The 16,708-nt window shown below is 34.4% G+C and overlaps 1 protein-coding gene across 1 annotated transcript; it reads left to right on the top strand.

The window, feature by feature from the left end:
- Nucleotides 1–510: 510 nt before the first annotated feature.
- Nucleotides 511–15,437, top strand: LOC147069159 (serpin B4-like). The gene is made up of 7 exons (XM_085951618.1): nucleotides 511–630; nucleotides 2,935–3,111; nucleotides 6,879–7,088; nucleotides 7,664–7,906; nucleotides 10,059–10,271; nucleotides 11,165–11,300; nucleotides 14,713–15,437. Exons 1-7 carry the CDS (start codon nucleotides 511–513, stop codon nucleotides 14,820–14,822), a joined length of 1,209 nt encoding a protein of 402 aa, XP_085807744.1. The 3' UTR covers nucleotides 14,823–15,437.
- The last annotated feature ends 1,271 nt before the right edge of the window (nucleotides 15,438–16,708 follow it).

The raw sequence follows: 16,708 nt of genomic DNA, 5'->3' as shown, positions 1-16,708 counted from the left end.
CACACATGACTTTGTCGTATTATGTAATATTTTATCACTCACGGTCTGCCGTGTATATTTGCCTTTTGGTAAGTGTACACAGTGCCTGAAGATGCTGAAAGGCGAAACGCAGGTCGCAAAAAACGACTCAAATGGAATAGTACAAAACTTAAATCCATTAGAATTTAAATTCAAATTCCATCAAGTACCTTTGGTCGATAGTATTAATGGTGAAAATGATTCAATTGAAACGTAATATAAAACCAATTAATAAAACAAAGCATCGTAAAGTAAATCGATGAATTTTAAAAGTTTGTAAATATTCCGGCGTGCATTACGCGGCATTAAGTTTTTAATTATGCTAAGCTGTTTTTAATTCCAACATGGTGGGTCCTAATCAATTAGCTTCGCTATAAATTACGGCGTGATAACAGAAAACTAATGGAGGCCGATTTAAAATTATGTTGATCAATCGAAGATCAATGGTTGCTACAATCAAACATGTTTTGTTTGCGTGGCACTGAACTCAAAATGGTGTATTTCTTTTTGTCGTTGCTTACAAACAAGTCACAGCAAAATGAGTGTTATAAGGAATATCTGTGGGGAAATTTTCAAGATGCCGTTGGAAAATTTGATAATCCATTTTACAAGGTATGTATTTAGACTATCATGAGTACAGCTAATGATTTTTTAAACAATACTTTGATTCTTTTCTATAAATATCGTATCATAATATGATACTTTTTTCCTTAGAATTTGATATTTTCTTCTATAGAACAGTCATATCCAGTTTAGTAATGATCTACGACACTCATTCTTCGCAGATTTTCATTCTTCAACTTGAAAAAACCTATTATATTTGCTGGCTGGGTCCACTGAGGTATTACAAATTAAACAACTGTGTTGCTAAATTTCAAAACACTTTTTTGAAATAATTAAGATATATATATCGTTGGATTCGTTATTAAAATCTCTACATGAAAATTTTATCGCCTCTTTCAAAATCCGCTACGATTAACTGTCATTTATGAAACAAAATCAATGTGTCGATCATATCCCGCTATAACACTACTGAAACATTCAAAAACCTTTTTGGTTCAAAAAGTTTTTATTGATTTTCTCAACATAATGAAAAAGTGTTGTAGCGGGTTTTGAAACTCAGCGACACAACTCTCATCTGTCACTATCACAAAGAAAATACTCAATCTCTCAAACTCTCAATTTGGTTTTGGTCTATTTTGAACACTGATTGTCAAACTATTCTCTTACTGTGCAAATAGCCTACTTCGCGATGCAGTGGTGAAGAGTGGAGGTAGGCTGTAGAGCAGTAGTTCTCATGTGCGGCCACCAGAGGATTTTGCTGCGGTCACCAACATCATTTTCAGTATTTAATTTAATTAACTGAACTGACGTCAAATATGCGTTATTGGAAATGAGTCATGACCAAGTACTTAAAAACCATTGTTGTCATCGAAGTTATATGTTGACAAAGAATCAAGTAAATTCAAAGAATTGGCAACAATTGCTTTATTAATGTTGTCGATTTCTCCTGCTACTGTATACTGTGAAAGATCATTCATACATGTGAGAGATTCGACATAAATGGTGCAAACTAATCTTTGTCAGTCATACATATTTGTTTTCATTGAATTAAGAACACAATTTTCAGATGGTAATGGTTAGTTTATAAACCATAAAACCATGCCTAAAGCCGCGTTGACACGGTCCAAGTACGATCCAAGTACACTTGAATGGCACTCGGTCCAAGTGTACTTGGATCGTGGCAGCCTGGCTTAAAGCAAACCGTCATAGATATTAGATAAAAATATTTTCTGTTTATAAAATATCTAAAATATGCAAATAAATCATACATAATTTTATGGATAGAAGAATATTTTTTATCTTGTAATGTCTGTCATTTTTTTTTTTTGTCAAAAAGTAACTTAAACACATTGGAATTGTATTCATATATGTTTATAAAGGTGTGTATTATGAATTATATTCAACTAGAAAAATATCAATAAACCGGCATGTCTATAAAATATATAACCTCATATTCCGACATCTAAATGAATTGTCAACGAAATTTATCAGTACAATTAAACCTTCGTAATTTTTACGTACTTCTTTAAATATGAAAATGGTTTTAATCAAAATAATTTTTTATGCTCAATATGCTCAAACTTGTTCTTGATATGAAGTAAATAAAAAACAAACAAATATAGAATACTGAAATGTCATTTTGACATTTCATTTTGATTTCCATAGTAACGCACGTATATATTAATAATTTAGTTGCTAGGACCACCCCTTTAGTAACCAATAATAGTCTTTTACTTTTTACAGATTTTTCTGAAATAACTTTCCATACAAAACAGAATTAACTGAAAATGAATTCAATTCTGATTAAAGATGGCTAAAAGTATTAAAAGAATGCATTGCAATCATCTTCTGACATATTCTAAAAGTTTCAAATGTCTAGCTAGTCGGGAAGTTAGTTAAAAATCGATTACAAGATTTGTACTGGACAAACAACCACCGGACAAACAAGAATACGAGCTAATAAAAACGTTGTAAAAATCATTTAATTATTGCGATATGTTTTTAAATACGCGTAAACGATTATGCTTTGTTTTTTGTTTGCGATCGTTCAATAACAATTTTTCAATACAATTTTTTTAACGTTTTAATTTTTCAAAATAAAAACAATACACTAATCGGCTATATTTTAACAATATTCTACCGTTGCTAGTACAAGTGCACCGTTATGCATATTGTGCATGGCGACATTGTAATTTTTTAAATACTCGAACTTGGTTATTACGAGGAAGATGGGACCGACTGAATTTGCTCGTTATAAGCGGTACTCGTTATATCAGAGAATAGGTATTTTTAAATGAGCGGTAACATAAAAAAAAGTCGAAAATAAAAAATCTGTAAACCATCATATTACAGGCTGCATTATCAGATTTGACGGCTAAATTATTTGAGGATAGTTTTGGGGAAGATTCCGCAACGCTGGTGATCTCTCCATTTTGGATGCAGATGCTGCTGGTCACGTTATCGTTGGGTGTTAACGGAGAAACGTTGCGAGAAATAAACGATGGAACGCACTATCATGAAAAAAAAGAGGTTTGAAACAATAAAATAAAATTATACCATACAATCATTGGCGGTTGGTAATATTCAAATATGACAATGTGGTAATAATAACAGTTTCCTAATAAAAATAATGGTACAGTTCGGTTATGAGGAATACAGCGGAAAACACATTTTGAAAATACCCGATATACTGGATTATTTGTTAGGTTAACCTAACCTAACCTAAACTAACCCAAACTAATAAATAATCCAATAAATCGGGTATTTTCAAAATGTGTTTTCCGCTGTATTCCTCATAACCGAACTGTACCAAAATAAAATATATCGACTGTTTAATCTGCAAACCAGCTAACTCCATTTGGGCAAATTGTTCAGTAAGGAGAAAAAACTTAATAATTTAACTATCGAGCGGAATTTAGCAATTCCAAAATTACACTTGGTAATTTTTTTATTTACAAATAAGCTGCACTATGAATTAATACACTATTTTAGGTTCCCTTTTATATAATAATATAAAGAAAATTTATATAAAGAGCGGAGTTGTTCCATTTACGATATTGGAAATTTGGCACATACAGTTGGCTGTTTTCTGTAAAGAACGATAACGCATTTATTTATAGGTTTAGAAGTGTGAAATTTTGTTTAAGCATGAAAACATGTCAAATCACATTTTCAGGTTATGCAGTCGATATATAACCTGGAATATTTTAATAGTCTTTTACACATAACCAGGAAACACAGAAATAATGGAAACTGAAATACTTAACGTGTGTGGAGTAACAGGCAACCGATCTCTAGTGAGTGTGGAAGAATATGGGATAAACTTAAACACGTGTCAAGAATACGTCATTCTAAGCTTGTCGTTCATTCCGACAACTGCTCTCGGTTTATGCACTGACGCTCATTCAATATTAGTGTATTTGAAGGTTGCAGTACACACTATTGCATGTCTATGTTTCATTTAATTTTCGTAGGACACTCATACATTACAAACCCTGCATCAAAATGTAGTGTATTGGGGTATAGCCTATCTGAATTATATTTATTAATCTGTTCTGTGTACATAACCATTTCATACAGCATTTTTAATTATTTTACAATGATCATCAACCTTTTTCTATGCCTCATGCCACGATATTACTAGAATTTTAACGACACACGTTAAAATGTAGAACGAAGCTCTTACTACAATCGCTGTAATACCGATAATTTGTGGTTTAGTATTTCATAATTATTCAAACAGATGTCACTGTGTGTTTAATTTTTTAGATTATGCAAATCAATCGACAGTGACTAGTAATTTGAGTTTAAAGTCTGACGAGAAAACTCGCGAAATTTGTATGTGAGGCCTGTCGATCACGACCTCATAGAGCGAGATAACTCGCTGAAGGCATTGAATCAGTTAAACATCTTACTTACCACTCATCGCCCACTTTTTCTAAACCACATTTTTAATATATAAACAGATCATCATAATTTACGGCACCACAACTCTTGAACTCCTTTAAAAACCTCCTTCATCCAGGACGATCCAGCGCTAAAACACTCTCCAGTTGCTTTGACTGAGTATTCTTAAATCTCTTTTGGCGCAGTCTAGTGATACACCCCTGTTACAGGCGGGCTTCTCCCGGTGTAAAATAATCATTTAGTAGTCATAAGTCGAAACGTAACCCTGACCTCTAGAAACGGCTTCATAAAACATCTAATCTGATTCCTTGCTCAACTACATAATTTTTTTTTTTTTATTCATGAGTAAAGGCCTTCGTCCGGTGCGTGAAAATCACTTACTGGGCGGAGGTGTAATTAAGATAGATTTTAAAGTATAAATGATGATGGATGAAAGAGATAATTTTAAGATTAAATATAAGTACTTATTCAAATATAATAAATTTTGCCGCGCTTGCCGGCAACGTTCAAATTTCCACGCGCCTGCGCCGGGGTGGTCCTCGTGATTCGTCAAATCAAAAACATCACGCGATAAAATTTGGCCAATCACAAGAGTCCTTTTTGTTGGACGGCGTGGGTACCCGAAGTTTGAAAAAGAAAAAGAAAGTAGTGAGCGTCCCTTTTCCAACATGTACGGACCTGCGAAATTTATTGTTAAAACAAAATTATTAACGTGTAAAAAAAGTGTAAAATATATGATAATACCAAGTTACGCACGAGACAGACGTGGTTTCATTTAATTTCTCCTCAATTTAAAATATCTTTTTTTTTGTGAATCCGGGGTTCGATGGACACCTGAGCTAGCCGCTGGAACCCCGGGTATCTCACTAGCCATCACAGTTTCGACAATTGGAAACGAGCAGTCAAGAAAACTATTTATACTGCCCCCATATTCTTTTTTGGATTAGCCTTTTTTGGACTAATATACTAATATACTCAGGCGCTTTGCGCACATGGTCCAATAATTGGGCCTTGCACTTGATCGAACCAGCCCTGCAGGGCGATATGTATCACTGAACTCCAAAACTAGTAAAGAAGTGATAAATATGATATGTTACATTCAGGCAGTTAATTAACACGCCCATCCATGACTGTGTTAACCACGAACTGTCAAATATCATTGAGTAAGATGTACTGCGGTGTGTTAAACTATAATTATTGTAAATAACTGTCTTGTTTATGGAATTGCTTCGAGTAATGTCCATGTTATTTTGGGCCAATAAAAATAACGGAAACGTGTTACCGTGTTAACTACAGTACACTCTCAGTAATCTGCCGCTCGATTATCCGACAACTACTATAATCCGCCGTTATTTTTACTAGTTGAAAGCACAAAATCAAGCTCTATAATTCGCCGGTATTCGGAGAGACGGGCTTATTTTGGAAACTTCTCCTTCGTACATACGTTCATTCCGATGAAAGTAATGTACCAGGGAGGAAAGTGCCCAAGGACCGCATCACAATTATGCCATGCTCCAATACAATCGGGACACACAAACTGAAACTTTTGGTCATAGGGAAAGCCAGGAATCCTAAGCCATTCAAGAATATCCGCCTCACTGAACAACTGGTTGTGTCAAGTGATTTACTGTTTAATATTTAGTTAATAAACTTGGTTTATATAATTACAAGATAAAAAAGAACTTTTTATACTTGACTAGCTTAAACGATCAAAAAAAATTGTATTTCATAGAAATAATACTGAAATGTCATTTTGACATTTCATATTGATTTCCATAGTAACGCACATATATAAATTAATAATTTAGTTGTTAGGACCCTAGCAACCAATAATAGTGGATTGGATTACTGATTACTTCCAAAATAACTTTACATACAAAACAGAATTAACTGAAAATGAATTTAATTCTACTTAAAAATGGCTAAAAGTTTTAAAAAAATGCATTGGCATCGTATTCTGATATATTCTAAAAGTTTCAAATGTCTAGCTAGTCGGGAAGTTAGTTAAATATCGATTGCAAGATTTGTACCTGACAAACAACCACCGGACAAATAAGAATACGACCTAATAAAAACGTTGTAAAATATCTATAATTTAGTAAATACTTGATTTTGATTATAAATAAAACAGTAATTTGCTAGTACAAATTTCTCAAAAAAAAAACTATTGTTACGAAATACTTACCTGTTTTAATTTTTACCATATTTTGTATGTTTGCACTATAATCCGCACTATAGTCTGGTTTTTGGGGTGGCGGATTAGTGTGAGAGTACTGTATTGGTTTCGACTAGGCGTTAGAATTAACCAAATACCAACCATTTGTTTCCATAATTATCTAAATACAACTTATATTATTATTCTGTATGATTTTTTGCCGCATATTTTTCAGGATAAAATGGAGATGCTGACATATTACAGGGAGAACATCATTAAACCCAACCAGAATATGAAACTTGAAGTCATGAATATGATGTTTTTAAACACAGACTTGTTGATCGAGGATTTTTTCCACGAATTTGTCACCACGACTTTTAATATGACCGTTGACTACATCGACTTTACCAACATAACTAAATCCAGGATCAATCTAAACAGAAAGGTAACAAACCGTTGTGTACCTATTCAACGATTTAAGGGAGGGAAGTGCGACTGTAATTTGATTAAATACAATTTAAAAGTGTCATTAAAAAATACCTCTATATCAACATTAAAAGAAAAGTGAATGCCATAGGCATCTAGTGTCTTTACCTACCAGTGGCACCTAGCGGAAAAATACGAAGCTTGCAATTTGAGACATTTTTTGATACCTTACAGTTTCAACTGTATTAATTAATTAATAAATATGACGTATCTGAAAACATTAAATAGAAAAAGATTTTTTATTTTAAGTAAAAAAAGATAAACTTACAATTAATTGTAAAAATATGTTATAAAATATGAATTTGTCAAAGGACCCAAAGGAAGGAAAGGAGGTTGATTGATTGGTTTTTAAAAATTAACCAAAATCATCTGTAAATTGTAGTTTTAGTTCAATAATAAAAAATAAAACAAGTTTAATGTGCACTATTTATGGCGAATCTTAACAGCCTACCTCCACCCTTCGCTACTGGTCTATACATACCTATATGCAAATGATCCCACATTCTTTCCATTTATTTCGACGTCTTTTACCAGATCAACCAAAGAACGAGAAGAAAGCTACTAGATATTTTCGAGGACCATGATCTAAAGCCAAACGATACGTCAATAGTCCTCGTGACCAGCATTTATTACAAAAACAGTTGGCTCTATCCACCCACCGTCCTGAATGGCACATATGACTTTAAATTCAATCCAAATGGACATGTTTTTCAAGTCAGGATGTTTCGTGTCAACGGATTAATGCAGTTTGCCGAACTTCCAGATTGCGATGCAAGGGTAATAGTGTAATGTATTATAATTTATTTACTTGACTCGGTAGCTTAGGGGGCCGTCTACATATTATGACGTCATACGATTCTGGCTATTTTTACCCCCCCCCCCATCGTCACATAACCTTTTACCCCTTATCTATATTACGTCTCGATCAGGACAGGTGCTGTTGCATAACATGTTGGTTATCTTCGCATTGATTTTCAAACCAACGCGAGACGAGTTGTCATGCAAACTGTCGATTGTCTCCTGAATGCTCTCGTTTGAGTTGTCGAAAAGGACAGCGTCATTGGCATATTCTAGGTTGCATAGCTTCACGGAGGGGGTAACAGATATGCCTCGGTCAGGTGGTATTGACTTCCGTAGTATGAAGTCAAAGAGGATGATGAAGAGAAACGGAGCAAGGACACAACCCTGTCTGACTCAGGTCGTGACCCCGAACCATGCTGCTGACCCCGGTGCTGCTTTACGGTAACGAATCATGGCACCTTACGAAGGCTCATAACAACCATATACTAAACTTCTAAAACAGTTGTTTGTGACGGATACTGGGTGTGCGGTGGACTTTAGGAGCAACGAGGACGCACCAAGCAGCCTCTCATTGGTTGACTGGCAAGCGACAGGAATTCTTGGAGGAGCCTCGTGGTGTCCATATGCTTCAACTAAGAGGCGGATATGGCCGAATAAGAGAAGAAGAGAAGATAAGATTTATATTACGTCACATTTTTGACACTCCCCTAAATATTAAGAAATATAAAAAAATGTTTTTTTAAATATTTACCCCCGATCCCCAATATTGTGTTTTCAGATCCTTTTATATTTTTTGTTTACTTTGTGACGTCACGTTTTCTCTGACCCCCCCCTCTCCCCCTCGTTACAAATCATCACAATATTATATCAGGGGCCCTATGTTAGAACTTGCGAGTCCAAGCCGCCCGGTCGACATGACGTCATATGACATCATTGTGACGTACTACCGGAGTGATAATAGCATTCGAGAAAATAATGCTAGTCAGATAGTGGCGTTATTCATTGTCACCATACACAAATAGGTGTTTCATCATAATAATATCTATGGTGAGCACTGTGTGTTGGGCGGCATGCCACGAGCGTGTATTGGTTGACGTCACAATTACGTCATGTCGTCGGGTGACACACGAGTCGATAGTTAGGAAATCGCGATGCAGACGTCATATATGGACCTTAAAGGTGCATTTAGACCAAGCGAGCGAATGTTCATTCTTCCCCCACTTCTCGCCAAAAAGCGGTTACGTCGATAAAATTTCGCTGGAGTGGGGGAAGAACAAACATTCGCTCGCATGGTCTTAAGCAGGCTTAATAGATAAAGCATTCGCCCGTTTAGCCAAACGTGTGTCTTTTAATTCGATTATGTTTAGGTTCATTTAGCATACATATTTAGATATTTCGTATAAGTAAAATTGCTGCATATAGAGACAAATCCACAAGAAACCCACAGACTGCATTATATCCATAAAAATGCACCGTTTGGTGCAATTTACACGCTGGTGGCATCATCGGAGGCCTTATTTCTTTAAAAGTGAAGCTGGAGCTCGCGTTACGGTCAATCGTTACCGGACCACGAATGATATTATGATATTGATCCGGACAAGATGTGGTTTCAACAGGATGGCGCTACGTACGGCATAAAAGTTAATTCTTCATGTTATTTTTTTACTATTTCAAGTTCTATCGGGATTAAAAAACACAGTTATTATTAGGACCTCTGAACATCAGTTTCGTTTTTTATTTTTTTTTGCAATTCAGTAGACCCAAACAGTGACACCCACGGTGGCCGCGCAGCTTAAGCGTTGGACTATGACGCCGTGGGTCCCAGGTTCGAATCCTGGATCTGGCAAGTGCACATATTGTTTTTCAATTTGTGTCTGTCAGGGTTGGACCTAATAGGTTGAGCAAGTGGCTGACATCCATTTCTCGTAAAAAACAAAATCTGTTAATACAAACCACTACTCTGTGGAGGCCCATATGATCCTATTAGGATCGGACATGGTCGAAAGAAAAGAAGAAAGAAGAAGACCTAAACAGTAATTTATCTCTTCGGCTCGTTTATCACAGAGCCCAATTCTTAGTTGGTTGTATCACACAGCTACAGGATAATATTTTTTCTTTTACTTACTAGGTTGTTGAGATTCCATACAAAACGGAAGGTTTGTCGATGATTGTGTTTTTGCCGAATACATTAAATGGACTACTGGAAATGGAAAAGAAGCTTTTCAAAAACGAAGACATTTTGAAATACTCCAAAGAGATAATGAAGGAAACACCGGTCGCAATATCCTTACCAATTTATGCAGCCGAAATCAATGTCCTTTTACCTAGTAAACTCCAAAAGGTAAGAATATTCTAACGGCAACTTGCTACATGCTCGATTGCCTAGGACCGCAATTTATTCAACATTTAATGCACGAAATAAAATAGGCACTAAGTACCAAAAAGCTGAATCGGAGTTATAATGGTTTTAATGAATAATTCGTTTATTTTTTTATAAAAGCACAATTTTATAATCTTCTCAATAGATTATTATTAAGAACAAAAAATACAATTTATAATTAAACACATTGTAAGAAAAACCGTGTCCTGAAATTTGTACGTATGCAGTTCACCGTGAAATATAATATAAAACGTATATTAAAGACCCAAAAGGTTGGACATCCTCTTTGGGTCATATAGTACTGAGATAAAATTCATGTCTAAATAAAACACGGTTCTTGTCGATTTACAGGATTTAGATTAGGTACATTATTGTCTGCAATGCTCCATGAACAACGTATATTTTTTTCATCTCGGTGCTATAGAGATGACTATATTGTATACCCTCATCTCTTTCCGATAAGAAAACTCACGGCGAACTGTGCTACGGTGAACTGGAATACGTTCAATTTACATGTAACCAAGAAAAACACGTTTGAAAAACGATATTTTAGAAAAGTACTACGTCGCAACACTAATTTCTTAAAAACCATTTATATCGAAAACGAAGAACTAAGTCTCATTACCTATATATTAACCAAACGGCACTTAGTGCTTATTTTAAAAATAATCACGCTGCCTCTTTTACGCAAAGCCACCTTTGAATGTCCATAGAAGCTCTAATATATTTTTGGCACTTCACGTCATGTATTTATGATATTGGCGATGGTATATAGAAAATTCCTGCATACTCACTTAGTGCCTATTTTATTTCGTGTATTTATAACATGTATTAATACAAATTGTTTGTTTTAGATGAACATAAAGAAAATCTTTAAACACAATGACGAGATGAATGACATTGTTAAAAACAAAAATGTTAGCATTACAAATGCAATTCAAAGAATCAAATTCTGGGCGGATGCCGGCAAGGGTGCTTTTAAAGACACTGGTAATAATATATAATAATATTTAAATACAATAACCAGCAGTGGCGCGCCCAAGGGGGGGGCAAGGGGCCCTGGCACCTTGATTTTAAACATTGAAATTGAAAGCCAATAAACTATACCTTGGGCTTAGACAAATAAAAACACGGCAAAAAAATGATTTGTAATTCTCCAGCACCGTTTTTAGAAAAAAATTCTTAGATTTTAATTTCCAACACAAAAATTTCGAAACACTAATGTCGGGTTTTTTTAGAAACCCAATTCTCAATGGAACTGCCAAAAAAATCTCGGTGTCCACCCGAATTCCGGAGTGGTGTAGGCCATGGCTGGGGTCCAATCCGCCAGTCGCTGATGACACGCTTAACGGTTACCGCCGTTATGCCTTGAATTTAATAAAAACCAAGAGAAACTACAAATATATCGCCATGTATTGTGAAAATATGTAAAAATAATTATATGAAGAAGAAAAAGAGCCTATGGGACTAATTTACATTCTCCTCCTTGGGCCCCCGCAATATTAAATCCTGAGTGCGCCACTGATAACCAGGGAACACAAGAATTAATGGGAACTGAAATACATAACGGGTGTGGAGTAACAGGCAACCAATATCGAGTGTGGAAGTATACGGGATAAACTTAAACACGTGTCAAGAATACATCATTCTAAGCTTGTCCTTCGTTTTCATAACTGCTCTCAGTTTATGCACTGACACTCATTCAATATTGGTGTATTTGAACATTGCAACACACACTACTGCACGTCTATAATGTGTGCTTCATTTTCGTACGACACTCACACATACAAAACCCTGCTTTAAAATGTAGTGTATTGGGGTATAGCCAATCGTAATTGTATTTATTAATTTGTTATGTGACACTAACAAACCCGTTTATATATTATACTAGTTCCTATGTACGTACAGTAAAAACAAAATAATGATTCGGTTCATGGATTGTATGCGTACGAATACGTATACCGTCGTCAGCGCTACGAGTGCATCGGCTAGCAGATTATTAGTAGCACTAGTATGGCTAAACATCCGCACGCACACCATCGACCAACCGAATCGTTGTTTTGTTTTTACTGTACATACTAACTAATACAAACAGAACTCGAAATGGAAAATATTACGAACCGAAGGACTCGTTAATTTTCTGAAAATAATAAGATACTTAGTAAAATTATCTAATTTTATGTGTGTTTTATAAAAATAAGTGTGTTGGATTTTTTGTTATATGGCCATTCTAAAATGATTTAATTCCACGAGACGAAATGACAATGTTGCCGATTTTACGACCCGGAACGGCGCTCCGGTGCGTTCCGATTCATTTCGAGCCCTGAATACAAATTAATTTAATGGAAGAAGACATGAATTTACCAAAATACTAAATAGGCCGCTACTCGTGTCCGGAAAATTGTGCGTAGGTACGCGGTTATCCATATTACAGTTCACTGTGAGGTCTTGTATTCAAAACCAATGGCCGTATAGCATTGTAGCAAGTATCATGTCGTACCTACATGACAGCATTATTATCAGATATTTGATACCAATCAATATCAAATTAATGTTCTTAATGAATCTCATAAAGTTATAGGTTTTAATAAACATATTTTATATAATAGGTAGGTATATGTTATAAACTGAATCTTATGTTGAGATGTATTATGAAATACAATATAATATTATATGTACGTTGTTCACCAGTGGCGAAGACTCCATACTAGGCGATTATTAGAAGCCTACCTTCTTAAGAAAAATATTTTAAAATTGCATATTGACTTTTTTATATAATCACTTGATTATATATTCTATAAAATAATTTATTTTGCCAACGAGAGATGCCATATGTGTAGGAATGTATTACACAGATAATTACAAAATAATCTGCAAAGGATTTAAAAAATATGCCACAGCGCGCCATCTGTCTTGACGTCAATAAAGGTCGGATTATTTTTCAAATAATTCTCAATTTTTTTCACATGTACTTTACGTCACGTAGCCCCGCCCAGTCTATCGAATTGTATGAACTAAGGTAAGCTCCGATCGCAGAGCCTAAAGCTAAATAATAATTATATAATTTAAAAAAATATTTCTATGGTGTTTAATCGAATATAGTATAGTCTGTTATTAAAAATAAAAAGAACTTTTATCTAATGATTTTTGATGTGTATACAATATTTTTTGAAAAAATACGTAATGAAAAGTATTTAAACTGATCGCTTAATTTTATGTCGTCAGTGAGTTTTTGAAGTTTCATTAAATTAGTGTGTCGTTGTCATTAGTTTGTACCTATTCATTAGTAGAAATATCGTATGATCTTCTTATTTCTCGTAAGTATACCTGACAAGTGTGCTCTTTTAATCAGATCTCCACAGCCTACCTCTTTCCAAAAGTCACCCTTCGACACTGTTGTCCAATGTAACTGTCAAATGGCGGCGCTCACCATAAGGCGGAAAATCGAATAGTGAAAACGAAATATACAAACCTAAATAATATATTACTATTTCACCGTTTAAAATCTTGAATAACTAATATATATAGAATAACAGTCGTGTGCAGAATCATAGAAAAGCAGTCATTCAAAGTCTCAATAGAATGGATCAGTGTATTAGCATAATAAATAAAGCGTTTCTGCAAACATGTTATAGTTGTTTGTATGACAAAGCGGCAGAACATTAGCTGAACCAAAAACGTGAAAGCAATTTTGTCTCATAAGTTTGTTTCACGGATAGTGAAAAAGTCGCCTGTAACTCATATGTTTGTTTATCTTATTAACTATTTAAAAATAATTACAAGATAAAAAAACTTTTTATATACAACGTTTTTAAATTTTCTGTTGAATCATATTATAAACTTGACTTGACTAGCTTAAACGATCAAAAAAAAATTGTACTTGATAGAAATAATACTGAAATGTCATTTTGACATTCATATTGATTTCCATAGTAACGCACGTTACTAGGACCCTAGACCCCTAGCAACCAATAATAATGGATTGGATTACGGATTTCTTCCGAAATAACTTTTCATACAAAACAGAATTAACTGAAAATGAATTCAATTCTGCTTAAAGATGGCTAAAAGTATTAAAAAAATGCATTGGCATCGTGTTCTGATAATATTCGAAAAGTTTCAAATGTCTACCTAGTCGGGAAGTTAGTTAAAAATCGATTGCAAGATTTGTACTGGATAAACAACCACCGGACAAATAAGAATACGACCTAATAAAAACGTTGTAAAATTGTGCTCGATTTGGTTATTTTACATTGATATTGTAGATTTATATAGGCTTGGGGGGAGGAGCGACAATTTTTACCTGGCACTCAGCAACAGGACGATATGATAATTGGAATCCAGATGATGATGTTGACAATCTTTTAGATTAATGTGATTTAACGCTTGTTTGTTTTTCTAGGTGATGAAGAGCTCCCGATACCTAAAGAAGTGATGTTTGCCGATCACCCGTTCCTGTTCATAGTCAAAATGAATGATACCTCATTTTTGTTGGGGCATTTTATCGTATAATGATGATATTACAAACGTAGCAAACATATCGACTGTGTTTAGGAAAAAGGGCGTAACCCTCAATTTTTCGAAAAGTGTTTTTTATTAGATATTAACAATGTATACAACTAAATACAAGTTCTGTAAAAAGGAAGTAAGCCGCAAATGCCGATTTATTATCTAAATTCAGGTTTTAATTGAGCTTTAATTAAGTTTTAATTTAAGAAAAAAACCATTTACCCTCAATTTTAATGATTTTCTGTAATAACTTCTTTAATTATTATTAGATCGAAAAGATATAACACCAAATCATCAATCATCATGCACACAATGTCTATGCCTATTTTTTTATTAATACTTTGGACGCGGAAGACGCACACGGCGCATAATGACCAGGCGGCCGATCGATGTAATTAACGTGCATTTTAAAGGGGGCAATTAAAACTCAATATATAGTCAGCAGCGAATGCTTTAATATTAAACCAAAATCATTAAAAAAAACGTTTTTTGCCTCTCCTATAAAATTCGTTCTGTGTGGGTTACGCCCTTTTTCCTAAACACGGTCGATATTATGTTGTAGAAAGCCTTCTCTATTAGATGGAGTTTATACCTATATTAAAAATAAAACTGAAATTGAAAAAAACCCTCGCGACTTAATCTAATATATAAAAATTAATATTTGTGTGTTTGTTTGTTCGTATTTAATGCGCAGCCATACCGTTCATCCGATTGCGATAAAACTTTGTAAACTTATTGCTTGCACTTGCGGGAAGAGTATAGGCTATTCTAATATATAAAAATGAATGTCTGTATGTCTGTCTGTCTGTGTGTCTGTCCCTTATGCGTTCCTATACCATTCATCCGATTGCAATGAAATTTTGGTAAGTGGTTGTATGCACACCCATGAAGGTTTTTGAATTAGAAAAATCATCATCTTCTTCTTCTTCTTCATTATATTTTCTTTTATTCGTATGGTTCCTATACCATTCATCTGATTGCAATGAAATTTTGGTAAGTGGTTGTATGCACACCCATGAAGGTTTCTGAATTAGAAAAATCATCACCTTCTTCTTCTTCTTCATTATATTTTTTTTTATTCGTATGGTTCCTATACCATTCATCCGATTGCAATGAAATTTTGGTAAGTGGTTGTATGCACACCCATGAAGGTTTCTGAATTAGAAAAATCATCATCCTCTTCTTCTTCTTCATTCTATCTTCTTTTATTCGTATGGTCCCTATACCATTCATCTAATTGCAATGAAACCTTCGTCAGTTGTTGTGGTAACACCCGCAATGGTTTTTGAATTAATACAACCATCTTCTTCTTCTTCTTCTATTCTATATTCTTCTATTCGTATGCGTTCCTATTCCATTCATCCGATTGCAATAAAATTTTCGTCAGTAATTGTGCCAACACCCGCGAAGGTTTATGAATTAGAAAAATCATCACCTTCTTCTTCTTCTTCATTATATTTTTTTTTATTCGTATGGTTCCTATACCATTCATCCGATTGCAATGAAATTTTGGTAAGTGGTTGTATGCACACCCATGAAGGTTTCTGAATTAGAAAAATCATCATCCTCTTCTTTTTCTTCATTCTATCTTCTTTTATTCGTATGGTCCCTATACCATTCATCTAATTGCAATGAAACCTTCGTCAGTTGTTGTGGTAACACCCGCAATGGTTTTTGAATTAATACAACTATCTTCTTCTTCTTCTTCTATTCTATATTCTTCTATTCGTATGCGTTCCTATTCCATTCATCCGATTGCAATAAAATTTTCGTCAGTAATTGTGCCAACACCCGCGAAGGTTTCTGAATTAGTACAACCATCTTCTTCTTCTTCTTCTTCTTCTTCATTTTATCTTCTTTTATTCGTATGGTCCCTATACCATTCATCC

Source organism: Rhyacophila brunnea, unplaced genomic scaffold (assembly GCF_057557595.1).
Source record: "Rhyacophila brunnea isolate RB1 unplaced genomic scaffold, BYU_Rbru_1.0 scaffold_24, whole genome shotgun sequence".
NCBI classification, from domain to species: domain Eukaryota; kingdom Metazoa; phylum Arthropoda; class Insecta; order Trichoptera; family Rhyacophilidae; genus Rhyacophila; species Rhyacophila brunnea.
This window is presented reverse-complemented; position numbering and strand designations above follow the sequence as displayed.

Coding starts and splice junctions, on each gene's coding strand:
- LOC147069159 (XM_085951618.1), top strand. CDS start 511: ATGGTGTATTTCTTTTTGTCGTTGCTTACAAACAAGTCACAGCAAAAT. Junction 3,112..6,878: donor ACTATCATGAAAAAAAAGAG/GTTTGAAACAAT, acceptor CATATTTTTCAG/GATAAAATGGAGATGCTGAC. Junction 10,272..11,164: donor TACCTAGTAAACTCCAAAAG/GTAAGAATATTC, acceptor TGTTTGTTTTAG/ATGAACATAAAGAAAATCTT.